Source organism: Lepisosteus platostomus, chromosome 25 (genome assembly GCF_059453375.1).
Source record: "Lepisosteus platostomus isolate fLepPlt1 chromosome 25, fLepPlt1.hap1, whole genome shotgun sequence".
NCBI lineage: Eukaryota > Metazoa > Chordata > Actinopteri > Semionotiformes > Lepisosteidae > Lepisosteus > Lepisosteus platostomus.
Window position 1 is genome coordinate 8,812,714 of NC_142635.1, and position 21,290 is coordinate 8,834,003.

A 21,290-nucleotide genomic window follows, 5' to 3' on the forward strand; every position below is an offset into this window, starting at 1 on the left:
AGGTGGATTTAACATCATTCTTTTGTGTGACAGTCTGCGTCAGGCCATGCTTACACTACCAGACTGTCATTGTGAGACTGTCTGCATCTGGCCACGTTTACACTACCAGACCAACCCTGTGAGACTCTGCATCAGGCCACATTTACACTACCAGGCTGATATGCTTGTATGTTGGATGAAGGGTGAAAGTTGTATGATTGAGATTTGCTTTAATGAGAGCTTTGTACAGTATATACAGATGGCCCAGATCGCACGTTTAATAGTGAAATAGATACAGTTCAATACAATTTTTTTATATTGACTTGTTATGAGTTTTTGTCATTGCTGTACTGGCTTGCCAGAAAGGATTGAAAAAAGCAAGCATGCCTGTGCAACAGATTTACAAAAATGCAAACAACCTTCCAGAACTCGTCTTACTCCTGGATTCCGTCTATCAGAGCAGGCTGCCAGTCACAGCGCTGGCTCTCTGATCTCTATCAGGAGCTCCGGCTGACTGACAGCACGGGAAATAACTGGGGGTGTTATCGGGCAAGTCAAGCTGAACTCAGGAGAGAGGAAAATGAAAACAACAACTAGGATTGTTTTTTTAAGCCAAAGTTTATTTTCCAGTGTAACTATGCCGACAGAGTAAGTCTAATAAGTCTATTAAGACTTATAAGTCTATTATAGATTATAGTCTATTATAAGTCTATAAAGAACGTACTGTCATAGTGCCTGACAGCTCTTTCTGGTACACAACAGCTCAAGTGAAGAAGCACAGATGTAGCAGCAAACACCTCTTTACACTCACATTCAAGAAACATTTCATAGTTGAATAATGAAGAGGTAACAAGTCATCAAATAACCAATATTGCAGAAAAGCATCAGACTACCTTGTGATTGTTTCTTATTGAGAAAAAATGACTATCACTTTTTAGGGTGCTGATATATTAAGGATATATTTTAATTGGGTCTTTGTGAAAATGTACAGCGTCTCAATCATGTTCTAAGACCTTCTACAACAACTTATTGTAACACATTTTGAAAACCTTGTATGACTGAGAGTAATGGGAGTAAATCATAATGCTTTTCTTACTTTAGAAGAAAAACATTAATAAATCGCCCATGTTATTCTTAATAACGTTTAATAAGCAAGACTGTGCACCTGGCATGTGTGCGCAGAAACCTTCATGCTTTCAGAAAATCATATTGCCTTTTATTCACCAAATATATATAGACTGTTAAACTTAGATTCTGAATTTATTATGCACATAATTCTGAATGCCGTCATACAGAAGGGATATAAAAACTATGGATCAACCTGCCAGCTCCAGATTTTCAGGAAATGCAAGAATGAAACAATTCCATTGATTAAGCTGGAGACTGCCTGTCTGTACAGTTTGGAATACAAATTAATGCAATTTGCTAGGACATGACAGATACTATTCTAAATATTATTCATAACCTCTCCCTGCTGTGACTGATATAAGCACAAAATCATGAGATAACGCAAGAAAATGAATAAGGCTGAATAAGTGTTCTCCATACTAAGGAAGAAATGAAATGAAGAAAATTGGCTGAAACTAATGCAGAACAATGCATCAGGTCTGTCACAAGCATGTTAATGCCGAAGATGTAGGTAGACATGCTTAACTCCCTCAGCACAAAGCACTATTACAATATGTAGTTCTGTTTATTGGTGACAGTTAAAAGGCATCTATATTTCCCTTCTGAATTCTTCTGAGTTTCTTCATATGCATTAAGGAAAGAAAACCACTGGAATTATATGTTTTGTGCCACAGTATTGCAATATCTAAAAATTAAGGTGTGTAAAAATGTAAGAGTCCCTGAATACTACTGGATCAGACGCAAGTTCTTTGTAACAAAAATGAAACACACAAAGATACCCGTGCATGAAATAGGTCTATTTCCTTGGCAGGAGCCTTAAAAGAATGAACATGATTTAATTGTTTTTTATAAAAAAGGCACTCTGGAGTACATTGATAAAGGACTTATGATGTGTAAACATGTGACTGACTGTCAAGTTCAGAGATCAAACCCACTTTTTTCTTCCTGAAAGAACCAAACCAGATCATAGAACTTGACCTTCTGAAAAGTTGTAGAGCTTAAGAGAAAACATTAACCAAATTAAGTAAAAGTCTATGTGATACACTCCATCTAATTACAGTATGTGTATGGGTCAGTATCAAGCTGTTTTTGCTTTCTGTCTCTATTGATTTAGAAATTTTTTCTACGTTTCTGCATAATTACAGTATGTTAGTTTTAACTGTATCAGAGACAACAAGGTCCCCTTTTGTGACTCCCAATTCTCCAGAATATGTGTTTTTGGAGACCAATCAAATCATATGAAATAAGTGGGGAATCTAGCCAAAAATAAAAAATAAAATAAAAATATTGCCAATTTACCACAACCATGTTTTTCAGAAATGATTAAAAAGACTCCCACTGTCTGCATATCTAGACATGCATTGAAACTCAATTCTAAGCATGAGGTCTGACACAGAGTCTTAAAGCCGCAGATCCAGGGTGCTTTAATTGAAAGAGTGAAAAGCTCAGGAGATCACACATCTGTGATCTCAAAAGGACATCAGAATACCCAGAGGACCAGTAACTTAGGAAGTTAAGGATCACTAATGGCCTTGCACATGGTACCTACACACTGCAGACTGACCTCCACAGGAACCCAGAAAAAGGAATGAATCACAGGTGAGTGAATCTGAAGCAACTGATTCATAGTCCTGACTTCCTAAGACAAACTGACTGGGGGACACATAGGCAGCCTGAGGGTGGAGCTCCTGTCTGTGACTTAAATGCAATCAGGATCTGACGGTTCTGGTGTGTCTTGTGCTATTTGGAGAAAAAAAAACACCAAATTGGTTCATTTCAAACACATGTGTTCTCAAGGCCAGCAATGTAATGGAAATTCAGAGCTGAATTATGAATTACATGTACTGTAGGTTATTCCATGTTCTGAAGTAGAATAGGCAAAATGATGGGTGCAATGCAGGGCATGTTATTCTAGTGAACTCTTTCTGCATGAGGAAATAAGAAGCAAGAGAGGACAAAAGATCCTCCAAACGTCCCAAGGGAAGAAAACAAAGGACACTGCTTGTGCACCAACTGGGAAAACAGTTAACTTGGCACAAGCGAGCTCCTGTTATTAATCAATGATTCCCTTTCTAACACACTACAAAGTCGCAGGAAGTGAAAGGAGCTGGCAGCAGAACCCTGGAAAGGTCACTTTTAATGATGGAACAGGCCCACTTCGCTAGCTCTGCTTACAAAAGGCGTTCTTCTGTTTGCGGTGGTCATTATTAAGCTGACTGGGGACGAGCGCCAGGGAGCTGGGAGCATAGATGGAGCGGGAGACAGCAAGGTTCAAAAGACCAGGAGGATTGACCAAAACTGTTACCTGCCAGTTACACTTTGCAGACAGATGACAATTCAATTCATTAATTGAACGTTTTGATAGCACATTAGCCAGATGCTTTAAATATGGAAAGAAACTCTGCCCTGTCATGAATAATTCATTTCCACATGCTCTGTCCAAGTTTGTAAACCCCAAACCCCATTATGAGAGTGTGGTGTGATATTCCCAGCCACTTGAGACTGTCACTGTTCATTACCACATTTCGGGGCTGAAGGAAAGGTGATAATATAGAGAGATGACAAGGGAGTATTTCGTTTCAGGATCATCAATGTGTTCAGTATCGACAGATTCATTTCCAAATGAAAAGAACAAATAAAACAGAGGCTCTCGTTACTTTTTCAATACTGTAGTTTTGGCCCTGATCCTTACCTGATTATGTGGTGCTAGTTGATGTCCTATTAGCATTCTTTTCCAGGGATCCTTTGTGAATATAGTCTGGTGCAGGGTACCACCAGGTGTTGATGAGAATTCAGTGTTACCTGTTACTGAGGTGAGAATCTCAGAGACCTCAGAATGAACTGTTTCAACATTCAAATTAAAATGCAGTGCCAGGAAAGTGAATGGAATATGTTAGCACTAGCTAGGACCTAAAATGAAAAGCTATATTTTCCCAACAAAAAAGGCAGCTCAGAAAAAGTATTCCAAGAAATAATGCTAAAAATATAAATATTTAAATATGACCTATTAAATAATATATATAGGTAGAGACCATATACATAGGCAATATACAGTATATATATGCAGGACCATAAATGTGTCAAAAAATGTTTGTAACTTGGCAAGACTGGACATCAGGAATTAGCATTCCGTGGAAAAATAACTGTTTCTCAACAACAAAAACGTGATGGTGATCAAAACACTAAAGTCTCCAAATTAGCAGTGAAAAGAGCACTACAGGAAGAAGAAGGGCAGGTCTCCATGAACAACCACAGCACTTGGAACCCACTTGACCCCAATAAGGAGACAAATAACAACATTAGCACAGGGGGATTAAGACCGCAGCACACGCATGCCACAGTGGACACATTGCCCCTGACAACAACGCGGCCAATTAGAGAAGAAGGGATGAGGCCCCAGCAGTGCCAGACCTAGAAAAAGAAAATCTTCCAAATCCCACAAATGAGTCTCACAATCCGGGCTGACAGCTGATGAAGAAATCAGATAATGAGCCCAAACACCCAGAAAAGATGCTGCACACTTATTATCGATGCAGATATTGCAGAGGCACACAGCACACCCCTGTGTCTTACCTCCGGAGTCAGTAAATTAAACCTTCCCTGCACACATCTGTTCTTCCTCTGCTCTTATTTAATGTCGTCCATTTTTAAGTTGAGTTCATAACTTAACGTTATTAAGTTGTGAAAGGTCTGTCATTAGTTTCTGTATACGACTAGACTTTCTCCCTTAAATTGTGTTTGAGCCTATTTTAATACCCTGCTTTCACTTGTCAAGGTCTGTGTAGGTGTTGTGGAGACCACAGGGTGACTTAGAAATAATTGGACAGGAGCACCATACTTGGATAAAAATGTCTGAAGTGCCTGTATACTTAAGCAGTTCAATTAATTTTTTAAAAGACCTTTGAAAGACTGAGAAGGACAATAAGAGAGGACAGAGAAGACACATCAGGAACGAAGGAGTTTCACGTAAAGAAAATTATGCAGAATTTATGAGAATTATACCCTCTACAGTGACAATCCTCACAAAAGACTTCACTGCAAATCTAGAGGAAATACACTCAAAGAAGACAATATAATACTTTTTTTTAAATAATCTTCTCCGTTTCAGGTGCCCCCAATTTGCAACTTGAGACGAAAAGGAGATAAAGGGAAAAGGCACGTCCTCCAAATTGTGCACTCAATGTCAGCCCAGCCTCTGATTCTTCACACCAAGAGCCCGCAGCCACAAGGGCTGAGCTCATGCGTCTGAGGGAGGACAGGTGCAGCTCTCTCCCATGAAGTTCACTTAAAGCTTTTACCCCTTGAGGAGTCGCTGTTGCACAGTGAGGCAATGAAAAAGCCGCCCGACTTTAAAATCAGCTGTCTGTGATCGTTACCAGCTGAGGTACATGGGAGAGGCACAGCAGCGCTGTTGGCTGTCGTTGCACCATATTTGTTGTACCAGAACAGCTGTGTGTAAATGCTGGGCCTTATATATTCCTGAGCAGCAAAAATTATCGGAAAGAAGAAACACACCCATGAAAAACGCCAAACGTTTAAACTTATGTGATTTATTCAACCATAAGTGCGACACAACTTGTTTTCAGAAAACATGAAACTATTTATTTCCACAGAAACAGATGGCAAAATCTTTAGCATAACAAGAGCAGGCTAAGCTCTGAGGAGGAACAGCAGCAAGTCTAAACAGAGACTGCAAGAAATGGATAAACACCCAGAGATCCTCAATACACCTTGAGTGAATCCACTTTTATGTCCTGTATTATTTCTTGTGATTTATTGATTTTCCCCTCATTTGAGAACCAAGAGGACTTAGACAGCCACCCTGATGACCACTTATACTGCCCCAATTACTGAGTTTCTCATCTGGATGTCAGCTGGCCAGACTGCTTCTTGTGCTCTCCATCACTGCAAAGGTATAGTTTACGTAAAGCAAGTGGAAGTTTGCGAACAAATGGGGACCCAGATAATTCTCTCTTTACTATTCAGGAGAGGAGCTGCTGCTGTCTCATCCATTACATCTTCAGATGGTTTATAAAAATTCAGTGTATCCACATGATAAACTCATGAAGTAGAAGACTTCCACTTCCACTATCAACTGTATCATGATTCATTACCCTTTGATGCTCTTTGTATCCACTCATCAAAATCACAGGTATCCAATGTGGTTTAACTCTTGAAAAGAGCAATTATGATTGTAGGGTTTGTGCACAGGGCAACAGAATGAAAAAAACAATATGCTTTTAAATAGAAAAGATGCCTTCGTCACAATAGGTATCATCTGATGTATTAAAGGAGCTTTTACTGTGTTTAATTGAGCATCCTCTATGGAAAACACAGGTGTTTTCTTTTTCCACACTTCTGAACTCGCTTCAAAATGAAAAGCCAATATTTCTCTACAAACACCAGATGATCATTTTTGTTATACATTTTTTAACAGTCTAAGGCATGGAAAATATCCCCCAGGATGTGAGATAGGTGGAAATGTGATCAATATTCTGCAGATAAATCTGTCTTACAAATACCTATAATCTGAAAAACACGCTTCCGAATTTTAAGAGAGACATCTTTAATATAGCCCAGCACTGTTATACTGCTTCAGTTATTCATATAGCATAGCAGATATATATTTATATACCATATAGTACAAAACAATTCCTGTTGTCCATTTTAAAAAATTGAACTTTATTATACATAGATTTCATCCACTGCTAGCTGTACATTTTATAAAACAAATATACAATGTTTAACAATAAAGGGGAAAAAAGCTTACTGTCCACATTTTTTTCCATTTCAACGCTATAGCCAGCCCAGGTACAAGGGTTTGAAATGAGAAATAAAGAAAGCTCCTTGCAGGGGTCAGTGTTAGGCAAGCCTTGCTACAGAATCAGCATTATCAATAGCCTCCTACAGCTGAGATAAGCAGCTTATCTGTATTGCATTTCCAAAGCAAATTAACCTCCCACACTTTTTCCTTTGAAATAAGCCTCAACCAACTTTTCCCAATGACTTTTAACTCCATCGATCTGTGATGACAGCTCCTGACAAGCTGCGAATCAGCTGGTGATGAATGCCAAGAAGCACAGATAAGAAAAGAAAAGGCTTTTTTTTTTAGAATTTCTCTTAATTCTCACCCCACTGGAGACACTACCGGCCTGCGGAACCTGGAAATCGTTTTTCTACTAGGAGGAGGTTTGGAGAGAATGAAAAAGAAAAGAAAAAGAAATTAAAACAGTTAAGTCTGGGAAATGAATACCTGGTAACACACAGTACACGAAGCGCTGCTCGAGTCTCCTGAAGGATAAAGAAATGATAGCCTGATTTGAGCCTAATAGTGCGAAGCAAAGCCATGAAATCCCATTAAAATGCCATCAAGGTGAACTAGACTCTTGCCAATTACCACACAGCCCATTACTGCTGCTTTTTCATCACTCGGACAGAGCGCTATGGCTCAGCATGGATTTCCTGTTTCCGACCAGCTCTAATTGTCTCAGGGAACATGCAAAGAAAATGAATCCTTTTGAAATTGCCTCTGGAAACTTCAGGAAAAAAAAACCACTTTGCAGACTACTGTGCAAATTCCGAATTGCATAAAAGGATGGGAGGGGAGGGGAGTACTACATTCTTCCCAAAAAGTCTTCTGAAGAGAAAATCTATCACGACGCTTTTAAAAAGAGTGCACCGTGAATTTGTGCCGTCTGGCTGATGTCTTTATCATACCATCTTTCATGGATTCATTTCACATGGTGGCATTCACAAACCGACACTACCTCTAATCATCATGCCCGGTAATTCCGTTCAACACTCAGTTTTCGCAGACACTCCTCACATAATCACATAATTCAATAAAATATATACTGTATATCACGTCCCATGACGACTGCATCATTACTAAATCAGCTTTGACATTTAGGGTTTTATTTTACTGGTTTACTGTCTGAGACAGTACAGCTCAAGACAGAACTGCGAGAGCTCCACTCTAGTACTTCATACAATGATAATGATGTCCTGAGATAAACAGTATTACAATTAACAATCCACCCCAGTGTACTGGGGAAGGCAACCGAGCGGAAACTACCAAAACTGAACAGCAGTGAAGCAGTAATTAAGACTTGAAAGCAGACATGGTAAATCCAGAGAAGAAATACCAGATTCCACTGTTATTCAAGGAATGATGTAGCCTTAGCAATTCTGTCACTGAAAACATTCAATGACATTTCCTATCTTTGTTTCTTATCCATGTTACAAATATTTTGTAACACATATTTTAATATTCAAAAGATCCCTTTCTACAGTATGTTGACTTCTAAAGGATGACAGTTTTATTAAAACATGAACATATTGTGAAATATATTCAGTGTTTTACATATTTCAAGAACAGAATTCTTGATCTTTCATAAGTAAACATTAACACACAGGAGCACAAGTTTCTAAAATTAAGTGAGAAATTATTATACATAAAACCATGGAAGTTTGTCAGTCATAAGTAACTTAAAAAAAGTTCTAAAACCAGATTTCTGTCTCAGAAAGAATATTACCTGAACAAATAAACAGGAGATCTATAATAAAGGATTACATTTAATGCTAAAAAGTTGTCTAGTGTAAAACAGAAATCATAGCCTGGCCAGGTATTGACAAAAGCAGAACGGAATCATTTACAATTAAAGTCTTCATTTAAAAAACGCAGCATTAGGAAAAATTATATCAATGAGTTTTATGAATCCAGATGTAAAAAAGAGCAGACAGGAGAGCAGGAAAACTGCACTTACCATTGAAGCTGGTGAGGTTGCCCAAGTCCAGGAACGAGGTGTTGAAAGAAGGGATCGCTGAAGTCAGATTGAAGAGCAGCTCTGTGCTGTTGGAAGAGTCTCTCCCCACAGAATCTGCAAAAAGGTTCATTTGGAGAAGAGTTTTTAACAGGTAACGCAACATTTTGCCACAGGCAGAACTTTCCACTTATCAAAGAAGTGTGAGCTCTTCAAAATATGTCCACTGTTGTTAGAAAATCTTCGGGTATCATAAAAGAAACTGAATTCAGTCCTTTCCCACTGCTTTGTTTAGTAAGAGTGACACAATAGACAAATTAAAGTCCCAATTTGGAAACAGGACTGGGAACAAACTTTTCCTGTCAATTGTGGGGTGCCATGGGCTCTCTCATCAGGGGGTTCCAATCTTCCATTCTTCTCTTCCTGAATACATTTTCTTCTTATCCTTCTTTTGTTACGAGCTCACATAACTTCACACACTGCTTGTACAAAACATCTCGCCGGTGTGAAAGAATCCAGCTATCTGATGACCCTTCTGAAAGGATGCTCTTTTTTCCTCCCTCACCCCCTCCTCTCTCTCTCTTTCCCTCCCTCCCTCCTCTCTCCCCATCCTCTAGCTTCCTGGAATCGTGTGATGGGGTCTCAGGGGGTCTCAGTAGAGAGAGAGAGCAGGTGCTGTTGGCAATAAATGTTTAATTATTGGATTAATAATCTTCCCTAGAGGGAAGAAGATGAGGGGAATACACTGTCACTCTCTTACACACATACGTACACAGACACACACAAACTAACACAAACAGACCCAAACCCACACAAACACTGACAATTTCTGTCATTTGCTACGCTTGTTCTGACGCAAATATCACCATCCTCCTCCTCAATACTGTCTCAAAACAACACAATTGAAATACATCAATATTGATCATGATTTGTTTAATACCAAATAATATTCGTATCATCTGTATATTTTCACCATAGCCATCAGATTCTAGAAGATGAACTGTAACTTTATCACCAGATAAAAAAGAAACCACCTCCTTTATTCTCTTAAACTATTATTTTTCTTTTAAGGTTTTGCTAGTCTCGGGATAAAGTGTTTGAAATTATATTTGATGTCTTTAGAGCATCTGTCTTCTCATGGACTGATATACACAAATTTAGCATATAATGAAAGCCGACTGGTCTTCTGATCAATTATAAAAGTTGGTATACATAAGAAGAACAAGAGATAAAATAAACAGATGTCTTCAAAGTTATGTCCAAGATGATGAAACTGCTTCCCACTGTAGAAAATGCTTTGATGTTCTTCGGTGCATCATAACGTGTAACGTAACGTGTTTTTATTACTTCTCATTCACATTTACATACACAAAATAGAATGTGTATTTTTTCTATAACAACAGAATAAAAATAATTATTCCACATCAATCCTATAAATCCAGAAAAAGACATTCCAACAAATAGTTGTGAAATCCTGCTTAAGAGAACACACTAATTCCATAAATCAGCACGAGCCACCTCTGTTTTTTATACAAACCCCAAGAAAGCAACTCAGCAGTATTGTGACTGCAGCCACAAAGGCTCCTTCGGGTTGCTTTTCACAAAAGTATTCCTCATAAATATTTATTACCCGCAGTCAAAAGTTTCCGATTAGCATTTTAAAATGCAGGAAAATGAGATTTATTTTTCAAGAGGTCCGATTCGTCACAGCTCTCACAGCAAAGTGTAACTTGGCCAAAAGCAGCGCTTGGAAAGTTTTTATTTAAATGGAAATGTGACTTTTCTGCTTTGGAACAATCTGCAAAATCAAATGGAAGTGCCACAGCCCCCCCCCCCCATCTGTACGTTATAATAAAAACCTATTCCTCTACCTGTGACGTGTGGCTCTTTGTTGTGCATTCTCTACGGGGAGCTGTCAGGAATTCTTTCTGGGTACCAACGGGATCCTTTCTGTGTCCCGGGAAAGCCCACGCCCGGCATCGCGCGTGTCCTGTTATGTCATTCCGATTAGACATTCCAACATGTGGCAGCGCGGCACTCGGCTAATTCCGATTTGTCACAGGCAGGGCTCAGGAGCCCGTGCCGCCGGATGCCGCCCGTGACACGTATGATTAGGACGGCCCTTCTGAAGGCTCCCGACCCCCGCGCTCGACAATGGGAGCGATCCCCGTTGCAAAGTCGCCGTGACGACCCCCATTCTGCGCCCTTCGTGGGGAAGTTTTGCGTTTGGCTCATTTGCGGGGGGCCTTGCATTCATGACACAGCTGTGCCTGGAAAATTCAATCCAGAGCTCCCATCAGGCCCGATGTGTAGATGATATGGGGCCCCTGCGCTTGATCAATACATATTTAGGTATAATGAGAGGCGTGTGGACGCTACTCGGTAACTGCTCCACACCCTCACTCTTAGTAATAAGCCCCCTGTCTCACAGATGGAGCGATGCGCTGAGTGTTATCACCACAGGCTCTGAAGGGAAAAAGCAATGCATATATTATCAAAGGTGCGAGACTTTGGAAAAGTACGAGATGTCTCTCTTCGCTGATGAAACAGACATAATTTAACTTCAGTGAAAGAGAAAGGGATTAGAACTCTTCAGCTGTAGCTCACACACCTTCGCCCATAATACCAGCACCCTATCCCTTTAAATTTTACATCTGTGAAATGCTAAGTTTCCCATCTCTCTAACTTACACTTTAAATATTTGATACTTCTTTAAAAAAAAGTGTTTGAAACCCCCTTTCGAAGGAGGATATTTAGTTGAGACATTTTGATGGTCATATACTGTATTTGATTAATCTTATACAAGAAGCATATAAATAATTCACTGAATTTGACAATAGTTATTTAGAAAATATAGTAAATATACAGTAACTCATATATACAGCACATCTTCCAGTAGGTGATTCACCTGAGAAGAAAGTAATACTGTACACACTGGTTTTAGATTGGTTTTACAATATTTTTATTTTAAAACCCCGCGCCACACAAAATCAAACTAGCTACCTCCACTGCAAACAAGTGAAATGCCTCTTTTTGCATTTCAGAAGCCAAGAAAAGGTCAATCTTAAACTATAATGGTTTGGCACAATCTGACAGGAATTTGCATGAGTAAGAAAAGAAAAAGTGTAAAAGAGAAAAACAAGTCAAACTGATGACTATATCGTAATTAATTTTAATGTGGCACTTTATCTGTGCCATAAAGCACAACTTCTAACGAAGAACTGAGAGAAAAAACAGTAGAGGACAGAATGAGGTGATTACCATCAGAAAAATAATGAGACACTTTTACAACTCCTATCCCACACTGCATGTGTAATTATAATTCTCTGAGTGCTAATCGGAAAACGAACTGATCTCAGTGTCATCAATGTATGCAGGTGTCAGCGTACGCTGTTAAAGCAACATGGTAATCTGGTCACGAGAACCCAGTTCAGACACTCACTGCATGATTTCTTTATTCGTTATTATAATAATCTAAATATTTATTATGCAATGCTTTAAGCTGTTAAGCTGTTACATTGAGAATCACTTCACCACCACCTATATAGAGTCAAGTTAACCCACCAAACGTTAAGATGCTGTCTGTTGTGGTGGGTGCTACATGCTACAATCCACAGTGTGAATCCAGAGCATAAACTTCAGCCAGGAAATTCTGAGGTTCCGGAGCCTAATACTGAAGCACAATGATACTGAACACGGGCATGTCAGAGCTGCCAGTGTCAAGTTAATGGCACAACGTTGACACAGGCACTATGTTACCTCTCCTAGCGAACAGAGACCAGTCTCAATTGTCATTGTAACAGCATCTGTTTGCAAGGCATCTCCAGCAGCACGGGCAAACAAGCTGTTGGCTAAACTGTCTCACACCCATTCAGGCTTTCTTACAGCTCTGCACTTTGATCAGGAACTGGGAGCGGAACAGAAGGACAGCATCCTTTCAACACGTATTAAGAATGCAGTCAGACGGCCTCATCTTCCGCATGTTAAACGCAGTGAGGAGCACGGTGCCAAGCACAGAGAAATGAGACAAAAACATCTCCTGTCGGGATACGATAACCAACATTAAAATATACTGTACCCAAAGACAGAGGATGAGTGACATAAGGAAATATCAGACGTTGTCTTTCATTGTCAGGTCTTACTCATAACTTTAAAATCCCATATATCACATAATAACCTCAACAGATTCAGCTTGTGGCTGTCCAATTATTCCTGAAAAATGACAAGTTTTTTACTGGAAATTCATTCATGGAACTACAGATTGACCAGCTGGTAGAAGGGGTATTAAAAGGCAGGTCTGGAAAACCCACTTTAAGGACCCTATAAAACAGAACAAAACATCCTTTTGCATTTAGTTATGGGCGTCTTTAAGAGGTGTTTCGACGTGATAAAACAAATCGACACCCTTTGGGCAGAGGTAAATGACCAAGGTATGTTTAAAGAGGGACTTTAGCTCTGGTGTGGTTCTGGGGGTGAAGGGTTCATGTGCATTCCTTCCCTTTTCCAGCGCTTTATACCCCTGCGGTGTTGTCCTCTCACAGCTACATCACACTATGTGCACATACGGAGAAATCAATATAAAACATCAGTCGAAAAGCTCCACTGTCTCCCCTACCTGCCGAAATCGAATTCTCATTAACACAGGTGGAACAGCCTCCTTCCCTTGGCTCCCGGAAACAGAACAATTAGCTTTACACTAATTAAGCACACTCTATTGACAAAACCTTATATGCCACGTAGCTCTCACCCTGGAGAGAGAAAATAGCGTTTCTTCCAGAGGCATTCTTTTTTTTTTTTTCATTGAGCTGCTGGCAATTTTCTGCAAAGAAACAGAAATCACACGCCTCAGGAAGAGTGCTGGCCATCCCGGTGAAGATCAGTTTTAATAGAAGAGGTCACACTGAACGTTTGGGGGTGGCACTAGTAGCCTCGGACATCGAAAAGTTGCAAAAAGTTCAACTTCACCACATCTAAGAAACCCCAGAGACTCACAGTCAGGAAACAACGAAACCCACACTCAAGACACGGCCGGCACATCGGGCAGCACCTCCAGACAGATGACGGCACATTAAATCACAGCGAATCCTACCAGAGGCTGGACATCTCTTCCATGCTCCGTGTGGACATCCACGTAAAGGCTGCTCATGTGAACCAGTCAATCAACGAAGGAGAGAGACAATTGCAAACCCTGTCATCAGCCAGGAGGAAACCTCCCTGGACACAGGCGTGAGGTTAACACAGCTGTTCCACACCTGCGGAGATCTGCAGCCCCCCCAGTCGGACAAGATGGAGAGAAAACAGCAGGTTTTGTCTGCAGAAGGCGCAAGAACCCTCCAGGGTAAAGAAACGGTGCCGAGCTGGCAGGCAGGACACCCAGAGCTCAGAACGCGGAGAGGAGAAGCTAGAAGCGGGCGGGCAGACGGCAGTACCCCCCCCGGGGTGCTCCAGCTGGTGCCCCGGGAGCCCCATACAGACGCGGCGGGGCAGTCGGACCCCCACAGCTGGAAAGAGCGGCACCACGCCGCGGTAATTGGGGGATCTTCTGCCAACTGCGAGAGATGGCATCAGCCCCCTTGCGCCCCAGCCTCGTGACCTTTCGGTTGCCACCATTTGGTGTCCCCCCGCCGTTCGTCTTTACGTCAGGTACAGGCCCCATATGTGCCGCATGGCATAATTGGCATTCTCCTGCGCACAGGCACCGCTGGAGAGCGGGATGCCCGTCTGCCCACCGGTCCCGGCAGAGCAGGCTCAGCTCGGCGTGCGGCTTCACTCAGACACAGCCCATCCCTCAGGGGTCCCCGGCCCTGCTCCTGTCTGCTAACCCTTCATCCAACACCTACTGTACATTCTGCAGACCACAAAGACGTACGATAGACATGCCTGTGTAATATTTCGATAACATTTCAAAAAATGAAATCCTGTCATGACATGTCATTGGCCAAACCGCTTTGTACCACACGGTGTCACGGGAAGCCGGAGCAGCGAGCGCAAGGCAGGGTGCACCCTGGACGGGGAGGATAAAATTAGATATCTCTTTATTTTACAGACCAAGACGTTAAGTTAAGTGAGCAGGCTTAGTGGGACTCATTGCCAAACGGGGGGGAAAAAAAAGCTGAGACTTACGACTGGAAAAGAACATCATTGATTGGGCCACTGCATTCTTCTCGAAACAGTTAAGACACGGCACCAATGTTTCCCTCACTTGCAGTCTGAGGCTTTATATTGCCATGGAATTCAATCACTTTCTTTCTGATACTTTTACCTGCTTTCCAGTCATTCCGATATTAAAAGCACTTGCTCTAATCATGCTTTCAATTTGAGCAAATAACATAATGCGCTCCACTTTGCCCTATATCGTTTGTTCACGGGTTCCCTTATTTTTGTCTATCTTTATGTTTTCTTCCTTTCCCATCGATCTAAAATGCCCCCACATCTTACTCATAGTTTTGTGACTATTTTAGCCTAGTGTATATAATAAGTTTTCAGTTTCAGTCAGCGCTACTGAATGGCTTGAATAAAAACATGAGGTGACCGTTAATTAATGTTCCCATTCCCCTGGTCCAAGAGTTCGGAGACTGGAGGCGGCTTTCGTGCGGAGTCAGTGCTCCAGCTCTGGGGGATTATCTGCTCTCGGGGGGCCTGGGACAGCGAGTGAGATACGGGGAGGTGCTAAACAAACTGCGGTGCTTCAGCCTGGCTCCCTAAACCTAGAGTAAACTTGCTTTAATTGCACAACAAAGGGACAATTAGCTGCGAGCCCCAGAATATTATGTCAGAAAACAGACCCCCTGTCATTCACACCCTCTATACATTTGCATTTTTATGGATTTCTCTTCAGCAGTTTTTAATTTTTTTTGGTCCAGACAAAGGCTAATCTGCAAAAATGCAAAGGAGTCATTTAAATACACATTATATCCCTGCCCCATCCAAATTGCTAATTTTGAAAGGCTGCAGACCATGTCCATCTCATCTAGATGGGCACACTACAATCCGAACCTAATGAATGCGCAGTTTAGATCTTAAGCCCTCTAAGCGGCTCACTCTTAGTGACCAGTGCTTCACTGTGCTTGATACCAAGTTTACATCTGTTTTAGACTGTTTGTACGAAGCAACACAAAGCCTTAACGTAAGATAATTCCAGTTTCCCTCCAATAAGGAATAAGGTCTTGCTATACAAGAATAAAGAATGAGCATGAAATGATCCATTGAAAAAGCACATAATATGCTTTTTTCTGCTGCTTCTTTATGTGAACAGTGGAATTGACTTTGTTAGTCTCCTCTTTACTGTGATGCTTGTTCTAAAGTCACATGCTGAAAGGCTGTGCACTTCAACATTTGACTGAACACAGAATCCACAAACAACAAAAGCATGTGATGAGCTCCAAATGGAAGAATAATATATAACTATGTGAACACCAATTTTCCACTTCTTGAGTTTCAGGACTAATTCACAGTCGAGTATACAGTTAAGTGCCAAGTGTGCTGTACAGTATTTCAATAGCACTGAATAATAATTTCTCCTCAGACTGCCTTTGATGTGATGACTGAAACATTGAATTGTTTTGACTAGTGATGTTATTTTGTTTTTGAATGAATCTAGGTATTTCCAAAAACAGCTGTCCATCCACTATTTGAAAGCCACTTGTCCTTGTGAGTTTCCCAGCAATCAAAATTCTACCTTGAAAACACGGGGTGCAGTCCAGTACTGGAGGAACATAACTGCTCGAACCCTGGATGGGCTAGTGTACAGCCAGAGCTAACAGAGAGACAATTGAAAAAGTCAACTGAACTTAGCTAGCATGTCTTTAGGAGGTGGGAGATAAGGACAACATTAGAGAAAACTCACACAAGCACCAAGAATTTGAAGGCACCACTGGCTGGTGTCGAACCCAGTACTGCAGAGCTGTGAAGAAGCACTGCTGTTTACCACACCCTTATGCCAGACTTTTCCAAAGCAAAAACCAAAAGTCAAACAACTCAATTTAAAAGGAAATCTACTCTTGCACCTCATTAAAAAATGAATACCAATACAAAAAATTAAAATTCACCAATGTTGCATGCCTTGATAAATCTTGATATAAAAAAACAACAACCTAGAAACAATACATCCAGAAAATAGTTCGTATCAACAGTACAAATACATTTGAAGTAAATGACGGAAATTCTTGTCACAGACACGCAGGCACATTTCGCTCCAGCCAGGCAATATATAACCGCCGAGAACGGCGTCTCGCCCCGCGAGCCTGGCGCGGGCCGGTCACACTGGCGTGGGCCGACAGGCTGCGGCTGCTCCTAAAACAACACGGCTTGCAAACACCATACATCACCAGGCGTGGGCACAGACCAGCGAGGGCCGGCGGGAGAGACAGCTGGGCCCCCCGTCCAGCGGGGGGGGTTGCCGAGCGGCAGGGGTTACAGGTAGCATCCCCAGGTGCGGCAGTCCTATCGGGGGTCGGAAACGCATCACAAGGGGCGCCGGCAAAGCTGCGCTTAATTAGGCAAGAGGGGGCTCCGATTGGGCCTGTGATGAGGGCATCTGAAAGGGGGCAGGAACGGGCGGGGGAGACCCTTTGCATTATGGATTATCCCATCTGGCCACGCGGGGAGCGGAGCGCCGTCGGCTCGCTTAAACAAAGCTGGAGTGGGGAGGGCGTGCCAATGATCACACGCTGAATTACTGTGGCAGTTCCCGGCTATTGTCCCCATGATGGGCTGGGTATTCACAGCTGGGGCAGCCCAAATTGTTCTTTTATACTCTTTTGTGTTTTCTTATTGAAGCCAGGGGAGCAGGGGGATAATTAACCCACTGCTCTCTGCAGGGACCCCAGATTCTCTCATTAGAAGTTGTTTTTTTTCCCCCTGAAACAGTTTATTTTCTGTTTTTGCAATGCAAATAGCCTTGCTTGGCTAGCTACGTCCCACATGATCGAACCCCGGATAATTACAAGTTACCTTCCTGCAGATATTGCAGAAGGCTGTAATTTTCCAGACCCCGGCCCACTAGCACTTTTGCTTGAGTCTGGTAGGACGGAGTGCTTCAGATAATTACGAAAAGTACAGCAGAAAACTCCCTTGGGTTGTTAAACAAAGTTTCTAAAATAAAAAGTAAAAAAAGAAACTTCAGATCTCGTTAAGAAATCTACAATCAGTAGACATACTGTAAGTCTAGCCTAGTGCAGTCTTCCAAGAATAAAACATATCCTGATAATCTACATCAGCAATATTGGGTTTGTGCAACGCAGACTTGTCATTTTCACTCTTTGGTCTGCAAAACTGTGCACCTTCTTTCTTTCTAGGGAAGTTTTCCAAACTAAAAGAGTTTATGCATCCTCTTAATGTCAAACTCGAACCAACAGATTTTGAATGCATTGGGAGAAAGCAGCTAGATAACATAGTTTCTCCCGCTTTTGATGATTCATTGTTTTTTCGATACTGTTGAAAATGGGGTGGGTATGGGAGATTCCGAAATACTGGAGGGATAAATGCGTGCAGATTCTGCCTCTAATAGTGACAACGCCCCAATGTTCATCAGCTTACATTTTAAAATGACTCTTTGTGCCAGAGGTCTGGATGGGGACCAAGACAATAGTGAAGTGATCAGGTAAAGGTTTATTCCACGCTGGAGGGAAAAGAAAAGAGACGCAACGTTTCGGCTGCTGAGGCACTCTGCCGCCTACCCATGCTGACGCGGCCACCTACCCGAACGTCTTCAACCACAAGTGAAACGATGACCCACGTGAAATGGAAAACACTTTTGTGAGGGAGCTTTCTGAAAGAGGAACACAACCACAACTGCTGTACCCTGAAAATGTTCAGTTTCACAAATAATGCTGGTAGTCGGCCTTTGGGAAATAAAAAACGGGCCTCAGGTGAAAGATGCTTAACCATTAAAGGAGCCCATTCATAGAAAAGACTGGAATTGCTCTGAATTAACCGGCGGTGAGCAGCACCTGCGTGTCATTGCTATGGCTTGCAGCTGTGCCCTAGTCCTGCGGGGGGCACAGTGTGCTCATGCCATGCAAAGCACCATACATCCTGGCAGGGCCCTGCATAGACCCTGTGGAGCGTGCACAATGAAAAATATCTGTCATTCTAACTTAACTACTGTAAATTCTAGACTAACAGTTCATTCGGGTCTCCTGGATTGGACAGCTCAGCTAAAAATAAGACGGCAAGGTTACGACAAAGGTTCCATAACACTAAGCTCAGCATAGTTGATATTCTTGGTGGCCTAAAACTTGCGACCCATGTGACGCCATGCCCAGAGTCCACTGCTTCCTGTTTGGTGAACTTCCTTTATATAACGGCTATTTCACAGCACTGGCATGTTCCTCAGGGAGAATATAACATCCCAGCTTAACAAAGCCCTTTGAATCAGGCCAGCTCCCTGCCACCTCCTTCCACCTTGGAGCTTGATCGACTTAGTTAGCAATTAGCAGGGAAGGAAGCACCCATTTTATTACCCTGATAAATTAAAGCCTGGCTAGTGAGACCTTATCACCCGCTGGCCTTAGTGATGTTAGCGATGTAGCCTGCCATGAGTCCAGCTCTCAGATCTGCCACATTGAAATGATTAGCCCATAGTCCTAGCGTGCTATCTAACAGCAAGCTTCAGGAAACAACATTATAATAATGACTTTTTCAAGTGAGATCTAAGAAAAAAATGTTTTACTGTTTCTTGAGATGCAGACCTGTAGTTAAGAAAATACAGATCCTGTGTGTCACTTCTAGTAAATAAGGGTGTTAACTGAGACCCTATGAGTTATTTTCCATTTGATTCACAAAGTTTCTTGGCCTAATTTGTTTTGCTGCAAGTAGACAGATTTATTTTGTCATGCCAATTAATGGAACTAGGAACTGGAATGCTGAATTGCTAATCCTAGAGATAAGACCATACTTATAATACTAGAGAGATCCCTAGTAAAAAAACATATAAACAACATTTAAACTATATGCTTTTTTTCCTTATAAAAGGAATTCATTTTATATTATTAAAGAAACAAATGTTCCTATAAGATACATTTTAACATCAAGGTAGGCAAAGTTCTCTTAAAAGTAAAAAATGAATACACAGACCTTTTAATGCCTATGAATTGTCACAACAAATTAACAATGGAATATTTTCATGAAGAAACAATCTTGAAAAAGAGCTTCACGTGACACGTCTTATAAATGAGAATAACACAAAATGTAAACAGATTTTACTTTTAATTATTTCAAAAGTATTGAATGAGTATTTGTTTAATTGTTTTAGTTTTTCAGTTCTAATAACATGATAATTTTTTTTTGCAGAACCACAAAAAAGGTTGCACAAGTCTTTATTCAGAAGTCATAGAATGGTATACAGTAGGTGTCACGCAGAATGCCAGTGTGATCCTGGTAAAATGTTTTGGCATGGATAAAATCCAGATAAAACATGAAAACTGTCCTGTCATGCTCAATCCCAGGTGCAATGCTGCTGTACCCTTGTAGGAACACTGTTGTCACACTTCTGCTAACATGCTTTGACAATGGCTGGCTGTGCTTAACAATGGGGGCTGCTGTCACTGTAATAGAAGGGGCAGAGTATGTGGTTCCTAGCCTGCCAGCCAGATAAAACTGCCTGTCAATTTGATTTCAACACAAAGGACAGAACAGGCTGTGTTTCAGCCACTGTGTAGCACCATACCGAAAATTAGGATCCCCCTGAGGGCTGCTTAGATTCCAAATAAAATGCTAACTCAGTTACACTTTAAAACCTAACAAGCAAAGTGCTGTTAATTAGTATAAAGATCATTTCATTGAGCTAATGATGATGCTCTTGTTGTGATTTGACGCTCAATCAACTCCCAGAGAAAATATATTCCTAACCTACCTCTGATATACTGCTGAGCAAAACAGTTTTCACTTCCAGCATATTTCCAGCAGCACATTTTACACGACACCTTGCAAAAACACATGGACGTCTGACAAGTTGCAAGTATTCTGCTTCCAACCTGATTTTTAACTCGACGGTCGCTGTAGACAAGCAGAGCAAGCAGAACTTGCAGTTCAAAAGGTAAACAGAAAGAAAACAGAATTTGAGAAGTTTCTACAAGACTCGTGAAGTTTTTTAGAAACCTGGACCACACCTAAGAGATGATTTGTATACAGTACAGTGCTTAACCCTTCTGCTATCACCCTTAGACTAGTACTGTTGTCTGTGAACTGTTGTTGTTAAAACGAAACGAAGCCCTTTCATTCCTCTGCCAGTCTCGGGGGAGATATTACTACGGGACATCTTTATATTCTTTATTAGCAGGTTTTAATATGATGCCCGCAACACAATAGATGAAGAAGTCATTTGCCTAGCAGGGACACATTTATTCTGATTTAGCGTTTGCCGCGGGTCGTTTGAATATGCATGGGCTGCCAGACCCAGATATCTCAGAGCGCCGGGCA

At 41.4% G+C, this 21,290-nt stretch overlaps 1 protein-coding gene across 3 annotated transcripts in view; it reads right to left on the reverse strand.

Annotated features, from left to right (window-relative positions):
• Window positions 1-21,290, reverse strand: part of robo3 (roundabout, axon guidance receptor, homolog 3 (Drosophila)) — a 179,492-nt gene that overhangs the window by 140,784 nt on the left and 17,418 nt on the right. For 2 of the 3 annotated variants that reach the window (XM_088620025.1, XM_088620026.1), the window contains one exon: window positions 8,874-8,987. In XM_088620025.1, the coding sequence (XP_088476151.1) occupies window positions 8,874-8,987 (114 nt within the window). Of the gene's footprint in view, window positions 1-8,873; window positions 9,379-21,290 lie in introns of those variants that run through there. The other variant, XM_088620024.1, reaches the window with a different exon arrangement.